The sequence below is a fragment of the Eucyclogobius newberryi genome, unplaced genomic scaffold, assembly GCF_026437365.1.
Source record: "Eucyclogobius newberryi isolate DKJ021-1_F unplaced genomic scaffold, fEucNew1.0.hap1 SCAF_20, whole genome shotgun sequence".
Classification (NCBI taxonomy): domain Eukaryota; kingdom Metazoa; phylum Chordata; class Actinopteri; order Gobiiformes; family Gobiidae; genus Eucyclogobius; species Eucyclogobius newberryi.
In genome coordinates, this window is record NW_027315835.1 from 17,801,992 (window position 1) to 17,819,971 (window position 17,980).

Here is a 17,980-nt window from a genome sequence, read left to right on the forward strand (position 1 = left end):
AATATCAGTAGGATATCTGATGCTACATCAATATTATGGCCTAATCACAGGCCTAGTTTGTTCTGGATAAAGTTTTAAAGACGTGAATGTTTGAAGAGGACAGGCTATGGCAGCCGTGGACCTCAGACATCTTGGACATGGGCCAGTAACTACAACAGTAAATCTGCTGGGACCCCATGGCTGGGACCAATAGTGTCTGGATAGAATAGAGAGTCGCGTATCAATAGCAGGTGGAATAACATCAAAGGACAGTGTAATTTAGAAGCACCCTCTGAACACAAGTCATCGAGCTGTTGAACAACTATTCACATTAGGGTCATATATTTTCCCAAGCGACAACCTGTGGATCGAGTGATAACGCAATCTGTGGAGTTGCTGTTGAGGCGCGTAGGTTACTAGAAACAAAGTGCGCGTCAAATGTGTATGAAATTGTTCTTCTCTGCCCCTGGGGCCCCTCGGACCTCTTAGTCCGTTTGTCATGCCACACACTTGAAGCGTATCCCTGCTCTTGGGTTAACACTCTGCTACATGCCTGGCATAAGTAAAATAAGAGGAGCTTATTCTGGGATCGGGCCGTTCGCTCATGTTTTCTTTGCTCTGCATTAGATCACGATATGTCATAGTCTCTTGAGGCTCTAAAACGGGACTGTAAATTAGCTCTACTCACTTGCACTCATTGGGGAAGCAATACATCAATCATTGACTGTGATGCTATTTTATTGGGCCAATGGGCCCTGTGTATTATGTAACAATTGCCACCAATATGATAAGACTATTTGTTTTTTTTAAATAAACCTCGTTCAATTCTGATTTGTTTACAGATGTAGGCTACTTTCTATTGTTTCTATATTTTATTTCTTGAACTTATGCTAAATTATATAACTTACAATGGCACACAGCATCTAGATCCTTAAGACTAATTTGGTTAAACTTAGAGTCACTAGAGCCGCATTGTTGTGTGGAATTGTCTCTTTAGTTCCAGACAGCAGGACTGTGTGGACAGTAACTGGATGTAGTTTATGAGTACAGGCTTGTTTCATGTGTGTTGTTTATCACTGTAGCTCTTGGCGTTAAATGAAGCTTCGTGCTACACTGGGCCTCTAGCCCATGTGGCCCACTTTTAGTTCTTGTAAAGCTCTAGCTTTAGGTGTGAAGAAGCTGAGGCCCACCTGTCAAGGAGGAAAGTGATCCTTGCCTGTGAGCTCTCACATAACACATTTAACCCCTGAACCACATGGGAGTGATTCCCCTGCAGACAAATCCATATGAGATCAATGTTTAAGTACTTATCACATACATCTGTGGCCTTCAACAGTGTTTCCCAACCTGGGGTACGGCCCCACGCAAGCACTTACCAGGGGTGCATGGAATGATTTCAGATTTTAAAAGAAAAAAAAATCATCTTTGGAGTAACATTTACACAATTAAGAACATTTTAGAGGAATAAGGAAATCAATAAAATTAATAAAAAATGTATAGTAATAATTAACATATGTATTTGCCTTGTACCTGAGTTAGGGAGTCGCAGTGTGAGACCTTAGTTGCATAGGGCCACCACAAAAAGCACAAAAGGATCTGTCTGCAGTCATAAATATATCAACACTTACATTAAACAGGCAAAAAACAATAAACCCCTATATACAAGAAATACAGTTTATTCATGATCTCACATTACTGATATACACTATATAGGATCATAATATGAAAATGAAAAACATAAAAAGGAACATATACGTAGAAGATCTGGCAACAACAACAAGAAGGTTTCTATTGTGGTTTCTTGAGAAGCGTACAAGTCGACTGGACTCCCATCCAGAAACCTGGAAGGATCTTCTTCTCGATGGGGGTCTGAAATCTGTACAATAGAGTGGCTTCCTTGTCATCCCCCTCTCCACTCACCATATAAAAGCATATAACACCTGCAGGCTGGTCAATGTAGACGCCAAGGATGGGGCAAAATGGAACATTTTTGATTTGTTTGTTTTCACTATTAAACCAGACCTCGTAACATGACCCTGACCAGCACAAACCCCACGATTCTTCATTTTCTCCCAGTCCAATAGGCCCAGACTCTGCTCTCCGCGCTGCGCCTTCATATGTCGCTGCAACAAGGACCCAGCCGGAGTACTCCACCTCCCAGTACGCTCTCATGTTCCAGATACCCTCTTTGCACAGAACCTTCAAAGAAAAACATTTGGAAAAGTCAATCTTCTTCTCTGACAACCCAAGCATTCTTCAGCACACGTTTTACCTGTGGGGAGCAATCATATCTCTCAGGTCTGTCGAGGACCGGACACATTTCTTTGGTCCTTCGACATACTTTAGAGCCACCATCCGAAACCCACAGCATTTTGTTGGCCGTTTTGTCATCGAATGTTAGAGATATCCAATCTAAAGTTGAAAGTTAAGTTTTAGCAATAGGTATTTTTGCTCTGTCAGTAAAAACTTAAACATACACTGTGTGAGATCAGCTCTGCAGATGGGTTCACGGGCATTAGGGTCATAAACAGGCACATTTTCTACCAAAGCAAAAACAGCATGATAAAGCATAAAGAGGGAAAAAATACAGAGAAACATTAAAGAGAAATTTCAAACCTTTTATGTTGATTGATTTTTTTCCTAAAAATGTACAAGAATACAGTGTTAAATTCACCTCAAAACTGTCTTCATTTCAAACTAAACAAGATGAAATATGAGTGTACTTAAAAAATGTCAGTTTCATTAGTCCATGTTGTAATACACACATGTATTGTCAGATATTTAGAGTTAGTGGTTTACCTGGTTTGCCATTTCCCGAGATCTTTGTGGCTGTGGGCATTGCAGGCATGTTGAGACTCTGCGCTAATCTCACTCAGGCATCAGAAAAATGATAGAACGCAAAGTCCTGGCCTCCGTGACTTTTATATCCTTAGTCAAAATGGGACGCAATGGGTGCTCAGGAGGAGGTCAAGGAGGGTAGGTATCTATTTGACGTTGACATATGGATGCAGAGAGGAGTGGCCAGACACTTGACACTTGGAACTTAAGAAGTCTGTTCAAAAAAGTACGAGAGTGCACGGAAACAGTGCTGGAATTATTGTCAATGTTGTCAGTGCTGGACCGCATCAGATGTTTCACATGACCCATTTCACCATTACACATGTGACTAAAATGATCTGCAAGTAATATGTCTTTCAGTCTGAATAAATAAGGCAGCTAAACGCTAGGATTTGACATGTGATCAACTGGAAGATTAGGAAAGGAAAAAGAGAAAAACAAAATCCAGCAAGTTGTAGTTTTTATTATGTTATCGTGTGTACAGAGGTATCGTGTGTACAAAGGTATCGTGTGTACAGAGGTATAACATAAAACTTGCTCAATGACTGGCTGCAGCAGTGTTTCCACGCTGTTTTTCACTGGCCGGGTTTTTAACTGAAATAAAACCTGACTAGTCAGTTTTGATCAGTATTTAATCTTTTAAATAATGTATACATTAAAACAACAAACTTGTATATTTATCATTATCATCAAACAAAATGAGGAATACACATTCAGTGACATAAAAACAAACATTGGTATAGAATGGTCCGGGGGTTTTGAGTAAAACCCACAAAACTGAAACAGGAACCCGTTTGAATTCCTTCTTGCACTGTTTCCTCGTGTATATGTGGTGGTATGTAAGGAAACTTTTTATAACGTGCCACGATGATGATAATCTTAAAAACTGAAATAGAATATTAGCATAAAAGCACAAATGTGTTTCATGATAACATTCTTGTTTGCATTATAGCAGATAAAGAGTCCATTATTCCTCATTCTTCAGAATTAAGACGTGAGACTGAGTTCCCACCCAGAAGCCCGGCAGCATCTGCTCAGTGAAGGTGCTTTTGATCTGCTCCAGAAGTTTCACCTCCTTCGCTCCTGTGCTCTCTTCTCCCTCTGTCTCGTTTTCCACTGCGTAAAAGTTGAGGATTCCGGCAGGCTGGTCAAGGTACACCCCGATTATGGAGGACTTTGGGATATCTGAGATCTCTTTGCTTTTGCTGTTGTGCCAAGAGTGATAACTGGAGCCGCTCCAGCCCAGACCCCAGGATTCCTCGTTCTCTCCAAATCCACACGGCCCATCTGAGTTCCTTCGTCCGGCCCGCACATAGGCCACTCCAACCACAATCCATCCACAATACTCCACCTCCCAGTACCCGCGGAAGCCCAGGATTTCCTCCTTGCACAGAACCTGTATGAAGATGACAGGGTTATTTAGAGGCTATCCAACACAACACTTGATTTATTGCCTCAGTCACCAAGAAGAATTTGGAGCAGCCTGACTTTGTCTATGTTGCAATGCCAAGATTTTTGTCATTGGAATGACTTAAAACAAACACCATGACAGTCGCCTGGATGGCTTTACAGCTTTATAGTCAGATCAAAACCAACCAACTATGGCATGGCTTTATGCACCCGGATCCCCCATTTTATCACTGAGGATAAAAGAGATACACATCACTAGAATAATGCACAGCACTAATCTATAGCTGCTAAACTTGTGACGACATTACAACAAATTGAATATATAATATATAATACCTGTGGAGCATATTCATATCTCTCTGGTCGATCTAAGACAGGACAAGTGACATCATCAGTTTTACGAGACACTTTAGCCCCTCCCTCTGTGATCCACAGAGTCTTGTTTGCCGTCTTGTCATCGAGGGAAAGATTATGCCAGTCTAAAATAGTTAAAGAGAAACAGTTTACAAATGATTTTTGCCACAATATGTACTAAAAATATTTATCAAATGTGTAAATATTTGCAAGTTATTTTTACATTTGACAAGGTCTGCTCTGCATTTAGGCTCCGGGATGTTCGGCTCATAAGGGGGGGTTTTCTCTAAGGGGTGACACAAAGTGAAGGTCAGAGGAATCAAATGGTGTGACGAAGACTTCAATTTGCATTCATGGAATAGCTACTAGCATTAAGGCCTGGTAATAAGTGTTAATGTAATCTTACCTGCTGCGGTGTTTCCAGATTTGGACTTTTTGCCTACGAAGAGAAAAAAAATGATACGAGATCCCAAAACACAAGCACAGTAAACGACGCAGACAGATGTACCATAGGCAGGAGTGTGCTAGGTGATGAAGTGGACTTCAGGAAACGAGGTATATTTGGAAAACCATCTGCCTCTGTCAGATCATCACCACATACTTTCTGGAGCCAGTGGTCAATTCATGCCAAGAGGTTGGAATTACCAAGACACCTCACATGCTGTTGCATTGGCTTCAGTCACACACTATTAGGGTGACAGGACATCGGAGCACGGACACTCACTTCAATAGGTGAGGAGGAATGGAGGATGCAATCATCTCGAACAGATGTGATAAGTCAAAGCTAAGTTTTATTCAGAGGTGGTCATCTGTTCTCAAATGAACATAAATGTCGGCTACAACACTTTTTTATGGTCCACACAGTCATCTTTGCCTTGTATTTTCAGTAACTAATACTAAAGTATCGCATGGCTGATCCCAAGGCATTAAGATGTCAATGTCTGCGGACGTTAAGTAATGTGTTTTCATCCCCCAAAATAAGCTTCATATGTTGTCAACACCTTTAGACCATCTTCCATCATGAGGGCCGAACCTGTCAAAAATGACCCTGGCAAAGGCCTAGGACACATTGTTTGGTTTAGTGTAGTGCAGGATCATTCTTGCACCACATGTCTCCTAAATCTACTTGTCATCATTGGCCCAATTTTCACTACAAATGCACATTGTTTGTTATTTGCTCTGTCCAGATGAGCTGATATTTTATCTCTGACGGAAAATGTTCCGCCACCTTTAGAACAAGGTGATGAAAATAACCACTTTGTGTGCACTCATTACAACTTGATACGGCAAAGCTTTTTAGCAGCAGAAGGCTGTGTGGAGGAGGCATGTCATCAGCCATAAGACATTATACATCATTCATTCTGTTCAATATAAACCAGACAGAAGTTAAAAGTCAATATTTAACACAATTATACACAGTTTGAAGTGCTGTATCACACACATGTATCACACAAAAGATGAAGAGGAAAAAAGTATCACACAAAAACACACAAATCCATCAAAAAGTACAAATCTTAGTAAGATGTTAAGGATATTTCCTTTTAACACAAACAGCTAGTAGATGCATACAGGCCTCACAGCAGAACACGGACATACAATTTCCCTTCTCATTAAATTGACAACACAACTTGCCTTTTTTTGTTAGATAAATAACATTACCTTTGGCGGACTTGGTGGAGTCCGAAATAATTCTGTTGGTCGTGGGCATCGTGGTTGGACTTAACAACTCAAGATAACGTTTGTTTAACCCTTTCTCAGGTTGATGCTACTTGAGTCTCCCAGTGTGATGAATAGTCTCTACTGGGGGCAAGTCTAATGCAGTCTTATATACCTTACATACAAGATGGAGGTGTAGGGGCTGCTGCCATGGGGGGGACAGTCGCCTGTAATTGGAGCACAGGATATAGGTTTTTCCTTAAAAAGGTTTGGTGTTGTATGTGAAGACACCTCCTAGAAGTGTACAAACCCCGCCTACTACTGTAGATGACGTCCACTGTCATGTTCACATTGCATGCATATACAGGATTGATATTTGTCAGATCCTCCCCCCTCATGTACATACACATGCAGGTGCACAGACACACTATGAGGCTGCAGAGACCTGAACAGAAGGTGCAAACACCACATGTGAGTACTTCCCACTTTTTACAAAAACGTATAATGCAAAAAACAGGATTTGTGAATTTGTGTTCAGTTGTTAGAATCATAAAAACCTTTCTTTTCTTAGTGAGCTTAGTTTGCGGTTAAAAACGTGCACCTGCTTTCACAGTAGCCAATGAAATGATGACAGTAAGAGAATGTGCGGCAGTAAACGGTAATGTTACTCATGACATGACATGACAGTCTTTACAGGACTTTTTAAAGAAGTCATCTATATGCAATGCTGATAAAATAGCTCATAAACAGGACATTTACACTGTAGTTAAAAACGATTTAAAGAGGCCAAAATCATCCTAAATAATAACACAGCTGGGAGTCTGAACTTATTCACTTTGTCTTAGTTAGGCTTAGTTACGCTCTTGCCCTGCATTAGCACATCCACCAGTTACCATCATGAACCTCCACACACACGGCTTGGTGGGAGGGACAACGCTATGTGTCTGCTCGTAAACCCTCTCTTGTGATGTGTTCTGCACTGCAGGTGGTTCTTCGAGGTGTTTATGGTGAGGGCACAGTGCCAAAGGCCCAGTCAAGGCTGTGTTGTCCTTCTAGTGTTCCTGCCAGCTGCACAGTTGACTAACTACGGCACGGACTGCCGAGGAACTGACATACTAAACAAGACATTGACATTCCAGAAAGTATGCTGTTGGAATGGGACCAGAACTCTCCAATGGATTTATTAAAATTAAAAGAGGGGTAAAGAAATGGCCCGGACTAAATCCTCTGAAAACCCTATTGATGTTTTGGAAGTCATAAAGTCATCTTAAAGCAACAGTAGGTTTTATAAGATGTAAGTTTTATCAGAGCAGTAACATGAGCGATCTCTGTAGAATGACAAGCCTGCACTTCTGCCTCAACTGGAGAGTTAAACTAGGCACCCGTAATAAATCCACTGTTTTATACTGAGTTTATGTGAGACAGGCTGTACAGATATGTGAACTGTAACGTAACAAGATTCTGTTTGCTTAGATGAGATAGTTGAGTGTAAACAACATAATCCTACTTACAAATGTGATATAAAAGTTGTGCATAGCACCTTCATCAAATGTTTATTCAAGCAAACTATTTCATCAAACTGCTTTGTGAATAGAAAGAATCGCCCTCTGGCCACGTGCTACTCCTATACTATTGCATGCACAAGTCTAAATACACTTCATAGAATTAGGAATTCAACCAAACTGTATTTTAACACCTGGGGGCAGCTAAGCTCTGAGAATCCTCTCTTATGTAACATTACTGATGCCTGTAAACAGATCAATTTCCAAGATGTGATTTGACTACAAAGAGATGACAGGATAATAATGAGCTCAACGTGCTATGATATGGGTCAAGAGGTCAGGCACAATTTGGCTCAGTGCGTATCCTGCTTTGGCGAGCATCGAAGCACGCCCATTAGTGAGCTCCTTATCTTAACATACCTTGCTTAAACCGTTCATAGGCAGCCCCCAGGGGCCCCACAAACCTTTGATGCCCTCTTTCATTGGTGTATATAAAGAAACCATTGGCATCATTGCTGTAGCATTTGCTGACAGACGTGAACAATTTGAAAAGCCCAACAGAGCGACACGCAATAAATATGCCAACCTGCCCTTCCAATAAGAGAGCCATGCCTGCTACAGGACGATCTGGTAAGACTGAAGGCTTTGCTTTAGGGAAACTAGTTACTTTTTCATTATCTATTCATTTTAAGGATTTTTGGCCTTTAAACTGTATTAGACAGGACAGCTTAGTGGGAAATGGGGATGAGAGAGAAAGGAGGACATGCAGTAAACTGAGTCGGGATTCAAACTCACGACCGTGCGGCCGGCTGCACATGTATTTATATGTATTTGCTTACAACATGGGATACCAAATTCAAGGTGTAATGTGATTTGTTTTTAGGATCAATACCTCAAGATGCTGCTTCTCAAGCCGGTAAGATTTGAAAATGTACTTTTTAGGGAACTTCACTCATCATTTAAAAACTCTTTGTTTTTTCAGAAAATATCCCGGAATATGATCCCAACATGCCAGAGCCGACATGCAGAGCGGAACTACTGAAACGTAAAGTGTTGTTTTGCATGACTGTCTTTCTTTTTTACGACTATGAATAATCTGTGTTTCTACATTTGATTGTTCCCTAAAGACTGGATAAATATTTCTCTGAATGCTAAAACAGCAAATAAGTTACTGTGGGTCACAGACAACGGCGCTACAGTGTCACGTATGACTGATGATGTTACCTGCCCTGTTCTGGAGACGCCAGACCGATATGAGCATGTTCCACAGGCAGGTTTTGAACAAAAGCAATAACTTATGACTTTATTTATTTATTTCATATCTTAAAGTCATCTTACCGTCTTTATTCTTTAGATTTTGTGCAAAGAAGGAATCGAAGGCTCCCGAGCGTATTGGGAGGTGAAGTGCTCCGGCTGGGCGGTGGTGGGTGTCACATACGAAGGAGCAGCGAGGCGGGGGGGAGGTGGAGGACCCTGTGGGCTGGGGGAAAATGAAGACTCTTGGTGTTTGGGCTGGGGCGGATCGCACTATCAAGTGTGGTTTAATGGAACTAACAAAGAAATATGGGACAGGCCTCAATCCTCTGTTCTTGGTGTTTATCTGGACCATCCGGCAGGAATTCTGAGCTTCTACGCAGTCCAAGACGTGGTCCATGCAGAGGACAGCGGTGTGACGAAGGAGGTGCTGCTCCTCTATCAGATTAAGGGCTCCTTTAGGGGGAAAATGTTCCCAGGCTTCTGGGTGGGTCAGAAGTCATCTTGTGTCATGCTAAAGAAAGATGAGTAGATAGAAAGTCTGAATTTAAAGCTGTAACATTTCCAAAACCTATCTAATGTGTACACAAACATATAACTGTATTGAATGATGAAAAAAGTATATGTGTGTTGATCCTGTTATGTTTTTTGACTAAATCCTATTTTTTTTTCTTTTCACTTGTGTCGCATTCAAACATTTGTAGAAATAATGTCATCGGTGGGGATATAAATCTTTGTAAAAGGGTGAAGTTTGGATATTTACGCAACTTGTAGCCCACGATATATGTATATTCACAAATATATGTATATTAAACAAAAAGTAAATTTACTGTTTGAATATACAGGCTGATTGGAATTAGAAATCATTAACATAATCTGGTTAAACACATAGTAAAAGACCTTCAAACTATATAAAACAAATGAATGGTGCTGTGAAACTGAGCAGCTGCAAGTCAGGTTTACAGCAGAGGAGGACCATCAATCTGAGGGTGCCATGAGGGTGCCATGAGAAGCACCTACCTTATAGGTTCAGCTGTTGTGGATCTTTCATTCTTCACCTCAGCCTGTTAGTGCCTGCAAACCGAGCCAGAGGATTATAATGACATGAGAGCGTGTCCCGGGAAGTAATAAACAAGATCACATGTGAGTGTACAAATGAGGCAAGACAGACGGCAGAGAGGGGCTGATGACACAAGGGTGACATTTAGAACATGGAGAACTGCACCAGAATCAAGACAAAAACTACATTTAAAGGATTAAGAAGCAATAAACATGTAGGAGGGAAAAAAGCACAAAGGGGACACTAAACAATGAGGACACTAAACAATGGTTGCAGTGTCTGAAACCTTTTTTATTTAAATAATCTATATAGTGAAAATTATATAATGCAATACGTGTGTCGTTTAATGTAGTGCTATACAAAATAGAAAGCGTAGAGTTGGCGTGGTAACTTTATTCTGTAGGACCCTGGAAGAGGAGTTTGTCCACGAGCTGTAAATATGAACTGTTTGTCTTTGTCTCCCTCCTGTGGCTCTTTATGAACTACTTTTTCAACAAAGTACACACTGTCTCAATAGATCCGTGAATGTGAATGTGCACCATGAATACACAAACTCAAGTTAAATAGATATTCGTTTGCAGCACGTCTGTGATAAGGGAATAATTTAAAATATTAGAAGTAAAATAAAGTGGACCAACCATCTCAGACGATCCTCCTCCACTTGAGAACAGATCCATGCTCCACGTTCCGACCATAAAAAACAAAAAAACAAAAAACTACGTACATTACCTTGTTTAGTAGTAATATGTGTTCATCGCCTTATCGTATTTGTTGTGAACTCTTGTTCTTTGATTCCTGCAATCCCCCTGTTTGTAGAATGATTACTAAGCTTGTGTTGTATAGTTGTTTACTACATGATATATATGTCCAACAAACAATGATTCATATTCAGTATTTCAGAATATTTCGTTGTTTTTTTTTAATCCACAGTGTTCAGTGGTAGCCGAATCAGCTATCAGTGATTTTTGAAACAATCCTTTATATTTTGTTATGATTGACTTCTCTGAGTTTCAGCAGTATCACAGTTATCAGCCCTTCATGTTGAAAAATGCACTTAAAACACATAATATAATGGTTTAGATCATGTGCCGCCTATCAGAGGATTTTTAAATTGTAATATTTCGTATAATTTTAAAGACAATTGTTGCTCTAATATTGTGTTAACTACCACACATTTTGACTGAATTGCTTTCAAATATTCCCCCTGAAACTACCAACTTAACAAACACACCCAATGTGTCACCAAATTACTCTCTGAAATCTGAGAATTCAAAAACGTATATTGTGTCTTGTGGAGTATGTTTGCGCTCTGGGATGGACATAATATCAAGGGCACAAGAAAGAACGAGCATTTTATGTGATTGACAAAGCTCCAGATCGTCAAGAGCAACTATACTGGGCTAGTAGTGAGTCAAGGCACTCATTAAGTAAGCCACAAATGTACTTCTGCATTGATCTGGGTTTTATTTACGAAGAGACATGGCTTGTGCTGTAGTGGATGCTGGAAGTGATCAGGACATTTGGTCATCTAAGTTTATCAACCGCTTAATTGATTAAACAATTAAAGGACTACAACCCTATTCTTAAGTAGGAGGAGCCACCCATTAAATCATGAAAGTTACAGCATTTTATTATAATGTGAAATGATTCATTCAAAGACTACATCTCTTACCCATGCCCCAAAACTGTTATAGTTTTTAATGTCAGTTATTTAGCCTGCTCAAAGGAACAGTTCACAATAAAAGAGTAGTACAAAAAGCAATTGGATTTAGACCACAAAAAGATGATGGCAGGTTATTTTGCTGTACAAATACTTTATGTCATTTAAACACTTCAAACAAAGAAGTGAAGGTATACGGTACTTTTATTGTGTGTTTGGAAAATACACAGAAATCTAAATAAATGAATTAATCTAGGTCTTAATGTCTTTAATCTGTTGGCTCAATTTCCCCCGGGAAATTGTCTTAATTTAGCCCACTCCTGTGTTTAAAAAGAAAGAAAGGCATTTGGTGATGGAGGAGATTGGCCGGGTGAGGGGTTTTGTGTGTGGTCCGTGTGAAATCTGAGCTCGTGGTGGTGAATGATGAGTCAGAAGGTGAGCATGTATAGAATGAAGAGAATGGGGCCGAATACCGAGCCTTGAGGGACTCCATGGGTGACTGGGATGGTGTGAGATTTACAGTTATTTATGGATACGTAGTGGGAGCTGTCGAAGAGATAGATAGATCATTTTTTTTTATTTATTTATGTTGTAAAAATAGAGAAGAATCCTTACTAAATACAACCTCTGTGAACACTGTGGTTAGGTGCTCTGTTCCTGTGTAAAAACTGGGGCCAGACATACAGTTGGAACCAAGGACTAGGGTCACAATTTAGTGTTTTTTGTTGCACAATAGGAACTTTTTTTTCTAGTACTTTTTGTAATTTAAATGGGGACTGGTTAGGAACTAATACTGCGGGCCACACTTTGGGGACTTTTTTAGCTCCAAGGGCAGGTCATTTCCACTCAAAACAGGACACCTTTGGTAACACAAGTACAGTTACACCTTTGTATCGAGAAATATATTTATGTATCTAAATGTGTCCACAAGTGAAAGAACCTGGACACAGCAGTTCCACATTTAATTAGAGAATAAATTGTGGGATTGTGTTTTGTTGCTAAAATCATTTTCTAAAGGAGATGTCCTCCGTCTAAGACCACCATGGAGCGCCAGGGAAGAAGAAGAAGAAGAAGAAGAAGAAGAAGAAGAAGAAGAAGAAGAAGAAGAAGAAGAAGAAGAAGAAGAAGAAGAAGAAGAAGAAGAAGAAGAAGAAGAAGAAGAAGAAGAAGTCTAAAGAGTGAAGTCCAAACAATGAAGTCTAATCAATGTTGTCTGAAGAATAAAGTCTAAAGTCTAAGAAGTACAACTACAGTAGGTGGTGGTGATGTAACACTTGGATACCAACCGCCATAAAACCACCAAAGAAGAAGAAGAAGAAATTCTAAAATAGAAATTCATAAATGTTGAAATTTCTCATTATTTGCAACGGATTGGGTTCATAAACATATTATGGTATTCTTATAAATTATTTTATCTGCCAAGAGGGTTGAATAATAGTCCCTTTTTCTGAGGCTATTGGGAAAAAATGATGACATGTTTATTTTTTGCTGACAAAGAAGAGCACAAACAAGGTTAACAAATCTGCACACAGCTAATTCTACTTCAGGGTTTTTAACCCTCCAAGTCCATTGTAAATTGTAGGAGTTGTAGTATGTGAATTCTACCTATTAAATATAAAGCCAGTTAGACCCAATTTCAGCCATTTTTGCTGTGTGAACGTGAGCAAGGTAGTACTGTTTTATATTAGCTCTTAATCTGGGGCAGTCCAGTCAGACCAGGAACCTTTTAGTAGCACACGTACATGTACAACACTTTGTTGAGAAACATGTTTCATTCATTCTTCATTCACAAACTGTATGGATCCACAAGGGACATTACTTGAGAAAAAAAAAATATTTGTAGGATAAAGGGAAAATGCTTTTGTTTTCTTAATCACACTAAATATTTAAATCTTATAAACTACACAGATGACAATCTGACAAGACAAGCAAGAGGGACTGGGTGATTCCTCTGACTAGGGAGAATCCTTTCTGGTCCCTGCAGCTGCAGTACCACAGAGTGACCACTAATCGGACTCACTTCAGGACAGAAGGTCAACGGGCATACTGCACCTTAAATAAGACGCAATTAATGTAAATATAATTAGTATTTTATTCTTTCTATCAGTTAAACAATGTAGTAAATAGTTTTTTTTGTTTTTTTTCCAGTATTGTTTATTTATTTCGAGCATATAGCAAAAAGAAAAAGGAAAATCATGTACATTCACAATGATCACCATTATCAGCATTAATGAAATGAATGTAAAAAATGTAAATCAATTCCAAAAGGGAAAGGGATGAAGTATAACTTTTATCTCCCACCCCTCATTAATGCCTTTAAAACTAAAATATACTGCTTACTTTATTATCTCCTATAAACACAGATAACATTATAATTTATATTCATTTTTAAAGATTTACTAATTAATTAATGGCAAAAGGCCATACTCTTCTTATACTTTTCAAATATTTACATTTTTAGATAATTGTTTTATATTTGGACATTCCTTGAGTTGTTCTTTCAGCTTGTTCCACAGTTTTACTGCCAGAAATCACTTGGCGTCAAAACGTTTTTTTTTTTTCTTTAAATTTATTGCAGAATGTTCCTTTTTTCCCCTTTTCATTGACATACTTAAGATAAGATATTCCTTTATTGTCCCGCTGTGTTTCATACTGTAGGTCAATGGAGTGAAGCAATCACATTAAACATTCAACAAAGGTTTAACTGCGACTCTGCACCTTTATCTAGGCTTGAAGCTACGTACAGACCGTTATATATTATATAAGATATGATATGATTCTGAGGACTGCCTGGTTTGATACATACATGACTCTATTGATGATGATGTGGTTGAACTTGAAGGTGTCAATCTGCCAAGGGACTATAATATAAGCTATAATCTTTACATATTTACATGCATAATGTTCATTAACATGTGTTGTCCCGTTACAAATTATACAATGATGATTTAAAGACGTGCTTTGATCTTACCACACGAAGGCGCTATTGCACTTCATATGAACAGACCACACCGCGGACCTCATGTCAAGAGCATCAGCACTTTTCCTCCAAATTGCTGCTTTCCACATTTTCGTTTGGCAAAAATACCCAGGTTCATTCAAGGTACATTTGAGGCTGAGTGTACATAGTAAGCCTTTTTTTTTATCCGATAGCAGAAGTGAAGTGATTCTCAAATGTGTCACTAGCTTATAGTGAAATATATATACTATAAGCTAGTGACACATTTAGAGTCACTGGCTGTAGATAATGTAGAGAGGTGGTAGTAGGTCATATATTCTAAGAATCCAAGAATTTAGAACAACATTTTATTTTAAAATCAACTCTGACTTCTGGATGGTAGAGCTGTGATTTGTTAACATGAAAACAAAATTTAACTTAACTCCGTGTAAGTGAGAACTCCTGTGTAGATTGTTACCGTTAGTGATTAGTGTAAGAAACATTTCTTATATCTAAGTTGTTCTGAATGCACCAAAAACAGTCAGTGACAGTGTGAGGAGGGGAGGGCTTAACTCATTGTCCTACCTTGTGAGCCAGGTGAGGAATATTTGAGCCCCGTTTTCTCAGTCAAAGTTTTTCAGAGGTGTATACATTCAAATGACCACAACTTATTCAAATATTATCATTGCATTATCATTGGATAGCTTTGAATCTACTTTTTCAGAATCTGTGAATAACTCAGAATGTCTCTGGGGGGATGTGTTCCTTGTTTAACCATGGTCAGTCACATAATACAAGACAATATTGGGCTGTTACAGGTTAAGGCTCAACCAGTTTAGAATAGGACAGCACCATTGCTACAGTAGTTTCATATCCAAACAAAAGCTAGTTAACTCAAGGGAGAGCAGAAAGAATGACTTTATATTACGCAGACCCAAGAACTGCCGATGAATCTGTGTACCTTTTTTTTAAATGCACCACGAGAAGAAGCTTGCATACCATACCGCCAATTCACCCTGGAGAGACAAAGAGACCACGAGAATGGACTGTTGAGCAAGCTTTATTCGAGAGTTATTTGGCGCTCAGACCCCGGCGGAAGACCTTGCAATCATGGGCACTCCATTATCTATTTGTATTAGATGTCTCCCCCCGGAGCCTGGAGACTGGTGGTGGTAGATGTGGAGAGAAGGTAGAGGATGAGGGGAATGTAGAGGAGGAGCAGGGGAGGTGGTGGGTCGCAGTACGGTTTGAGCGGCCGAGCCATCTGCCTGAGGGCTTAAATGCGACCGCCTGGTGCTGATTGGAGCGGGGAGGAGTCACTTGAGAGCGTTGATTGGGGATGAGGAGCAGGTGCGAGGGCCATGGTACAGACGCCCCCTGACCTTTCACCCTACTTCTTTGGCCAGGAAAAACTGCATAACCTCTTTGGGATAAGCGCAGAAACCTGGGAGAGTCCATGGTGAAGTGAGGGATCTGACTCTCACAGACGGACAGGCCACGCCCGCTTGAGTGCGATGATGGCGCTGGGGAGAGGGGTCCTTCCATGGAGGCCATGGAGGATGTAGATGGATGGAGTTAGGTCTTCCAGGCTGAATTTGAGTTTGATGACCACTCTGAACTGAAGTCATGTAGATTGTAGATGCACAAGTCTTGTTTTATGTGCATGAGAATACCCCGCACACAGCTCAGTAACTGGTGTAAAGTAACAAGCTGTTGCAGTGTAAGCAAACACTGGAGCTGGGTTTCCTATTTAAATTAAGACCTCTAATCGCAGAGGTAATGACTGAGTCCCAAAGCTCTCGTCGCTTTTCAGTCTAAAAAAAAAGTAATCTTTCAGTTCAGGGCCCTCACCTATTTAGAGTGTGAAGCCGCTCATGCACTCAACAAGCTTCAAACACGCTGTACTGTTTGGTCCTAATGTTAGCAGATGTTAAAAGGTTTCTTTCCACTGTCAAAATAAAAGCATCAGTTTATCATCACACCCAGATTTGCTGCCCACTGGTATTTGTTTTCTTTTGCCCTTCATTTCAGATTGTGGAGTTGTTTTAGAGGAGGACAAAGTTATCAGCAATAAAGCCAATGAGAGCGCCTTCATAATATAACAGATACTGTGTGTGAGCAACTGAAGCACTCCTTGGCCCATAATGTATTCCTCCTGCAATACAAGTTTATGCAATGTCTCAGCTGCCAAATGCCACTAAAATGGTAATTTCAGCATTTCTTTTCAACATACAACATCAGCTGGATTAATTTCCATACCGACATAGTTTTCATTTAAATTCAATTGAAATCTGTAGGAGCAGACACTCCATTAGAGCGTATCTGCACAGATTCTGGACTAATCACTGACTAATCACATTAGCTACAGGCAATGCTGATTGAACAAGAGTTATTTTCATGTTGCCAAAGATTTTTCCTCCTGCAGCTGTTTCTCTCACTAAATCCAGAGCTAGTTCTCAGTATTCCCACAGAAATGTCACATTTGTACCTTCTTTTTGCTCATTGCAATGCGACCGTATGGGAACGTTCTCATATTACATCTGACAACGTTTGTCAATCATTTGATATGTTACTAAATTCCCTCATGGATTTATTTTGAAAGAAAATTTATTTTGTTGTTGAAAAATCTTTAAAACCTTTTCTCTTGCAACAATCTGCTCAGATGTGGCAGCACGAGTCATAATGGTGGGCCAACCTTCTTCAAATGACTCTAAACCATTTGTCCTGCATAAGAGGAACGCAATCGCAGACAAACATTTGAATTTCCCTGATGTAAGCTGTAAGGTTCCACCAAGGTCAAATCGTGCATCAATTCTGTCACCTCAGCATCTTTTACCATATGCACTGGTACAAACTAACAGCTAAAATAATAAAATCAAAATATAGTCTGAATATAATTTTGAGATAAGGCAAAACAATCTCGATATATGTTTTGTCAGCACCGCCCACCCTAAGATCAGATGCACTTATGTATAAATAGACTGGATGTATGTGTCGGGAGTGGGAGTAGGATGACTTTACTTTACTCTTCTAATCTACTGTGTCTATGCTTGTCATTCATGTTGGTAACAATAACAACTACTGGGATTATATTCAAAGTAGTATTAGAGATTTGGTGTGTTTAAAGCGTCTTCAGGCCGACTGTATGGGATGTGTACAAACCTTTACCCACGGGTGTAAAACAAGGGGATGTTCTGTCCTCAAGCCGGTTTTCACGCTTCATGAATGATTTGGCTCTTGAAATTAAACAGCTGGACATTGGTAAACTCATGGACAGTGTCTTTGCTGATGGAAACACTGGTGCTGTAGATTGAGACTTAAAAAATGAA

The 17,980-nt window shown here is 39.7% G+C and overlaps 3 protein-coding genes across 3 annotated transcripts; 1 reads left to right on the top strand and 2 right to left on the bottom strand.

Annotated features, from left to right (window-relative positions):
* Nucleotides 1-1,695: 1,695 nt before the first annotated feature.
* LOC140369079 (tripartite motif-containing protein 16-like protein) lies at nucleotides 1,696-2,851 on the bottom strand. Its single transcript, XM_072456313.1, has 5 exons — nucleotides 2,779-2,851; nucleotides 2,596-2,619; nucleotides 2,457-2,519; nucleotides 2,252-2,391; nucleotides 1,696-2,178 (listed from the first exon to the last, which is right to left on the bottom strand). The coding sequence occupies exons 1-5, from the start codon at nucleotides 2,825-2,827 to the stop codon at nucleotides 1,768-1,770; spliced, it is 687 nt and encodes a 228-aa protein (XP_072312414.1). The 5' UTR covers nucleotides 2,828-2,851; the 3' UTR covers nucleotides 1,696-1,767.
* A 580-nt stretch (nucleotides 2,852-3,431) lies between these two features.
* On the bottom strand, nucleotides 3,432-6,386 carry LOC140369078 (stonustoxin subunit beta-like). The gene is made up of 5 exons (XM_072456312.1): nucleotides 6,241-6,386; nucleotides 4,988-5,020; nucleotides 4,805-4,867; nucleotides 4,564-4,706; nucleotides 3,432-4,213 (listed from the first exon to the last, which is right to left on the bottom strand). Exons 1-5 carry the CDS (start codon nucleotides 6,287-6,289, stop codon nucleotides 3,785-3,787), a joined length of 717 nt encoding a protein of 238 aa, XP_072312413.1. The 5' UTR covers nucleotides 6,290-6,386; the 3' UTR covers nucleotides 3,432-3,784.
* A 1,686-nt stretch (nucleotides 6,387-8,072) lies between these two features.
* LOC140369080 (tripartite motif-containing protein 16-like protein) lies at nucleotides 8,073-9,732 on the top strand. Its single transcript, XM_072456314.1, has 5 exons — nucleotides 8,073-8,369; nucleotides 8,623-8,655; nucleotides 8,722-8,784; nucleotides 8,867-9,009; nucleotides 9,094-9,732. Exons 1-5 carry the CDS (start codon nucleotides 8,318-8,320, stop codon nucleotides 9,523-9,525), a joined length of 723 nt encoding a protein of 240 aa, XP_072312415.1. The 5' UTR covers nucleotides 8,073-8,317; the 3' UTR covers nucleotides 9,526-9,732.
* The last annotated feature ends 8,248 nt before the right edge of the window (nucleotides 9,733-17,980 follow it).

What these genes read in the sequence shown, in the direction of transcription:
- LOC140369079 (XM_072456313.1), bottom strand. Translation starts at nt 2,827, where the DNA reads ATGCCTGCAATGCCCACAGCCACAAAGATCTCGGGAAATGGCAAACCA. An exon ending in CTCGGGAAATGGCAAACCAG is followed by an intron (nt 2,620 to 2,778) that starts GTAAACCACTAA and finishes GTACATTTTTAG; the next exon opens with GAAAAAAATCAATCAACATA. An exon ending in GATATGATTGCTCCCCACAG is followed by an intron (nt 2,179 to 2,251) that starts GTAAAACGTGTG and finishes TTTTCTTTGAAG; the next exon opens with GTTCTGTGCAAAGAGGGTAT.
- LOC140369078 (XM_072456312.1), bottom strand. Translation starts at nt 6,289, where the DNA reads ATGCCCACGACCAACAGAATTATTTCGGACTCCACCAAGTCCGCCAAA. An exon ending in ATCTGGAAACACCGCAGCAG is followed by an intron (nt 4,868 to 4,987) that starts GTAAGATTACAT and finishes GTCACCCCTTAG; the next exon opens with AGAAAACCCCCCCTTATGAG. An exon ending in GATATGAATATGCTCCACAG is followed by an intron (nt 4,214 to 4,563) that starts GTATTATATATT and finishes ATCTTCATACAG; the next exon opens with GTTCTGTGCAAGGAGGAAAT.
- LOC140369080 (XM_072456314.1), top strand. Translation starts at nt 8,318, where the DNA reads ATGCCAACCTGCCCTTCCAATAAGAGAGCCATGCCTGCTACAGGACGA. An exon ending in CAGAGCGGAACTACTGAAAC is followed by an intron (nt 8,785 to 8,866) that starts GTAAAGTGTTGT and finishes TGTTCCCTAAAG; the next exon opens with ACTGGATAAATATTTCTCTG. An exon ending in GATATGAGCATGTTCCACAG is followed by an intron (nt 9,010 to 9,093) that starts GCAGGTTTTGAA and finishes TTTATTCTTTAG; the next exon opens with ATTTTGTGCAAAGAAGGAAT.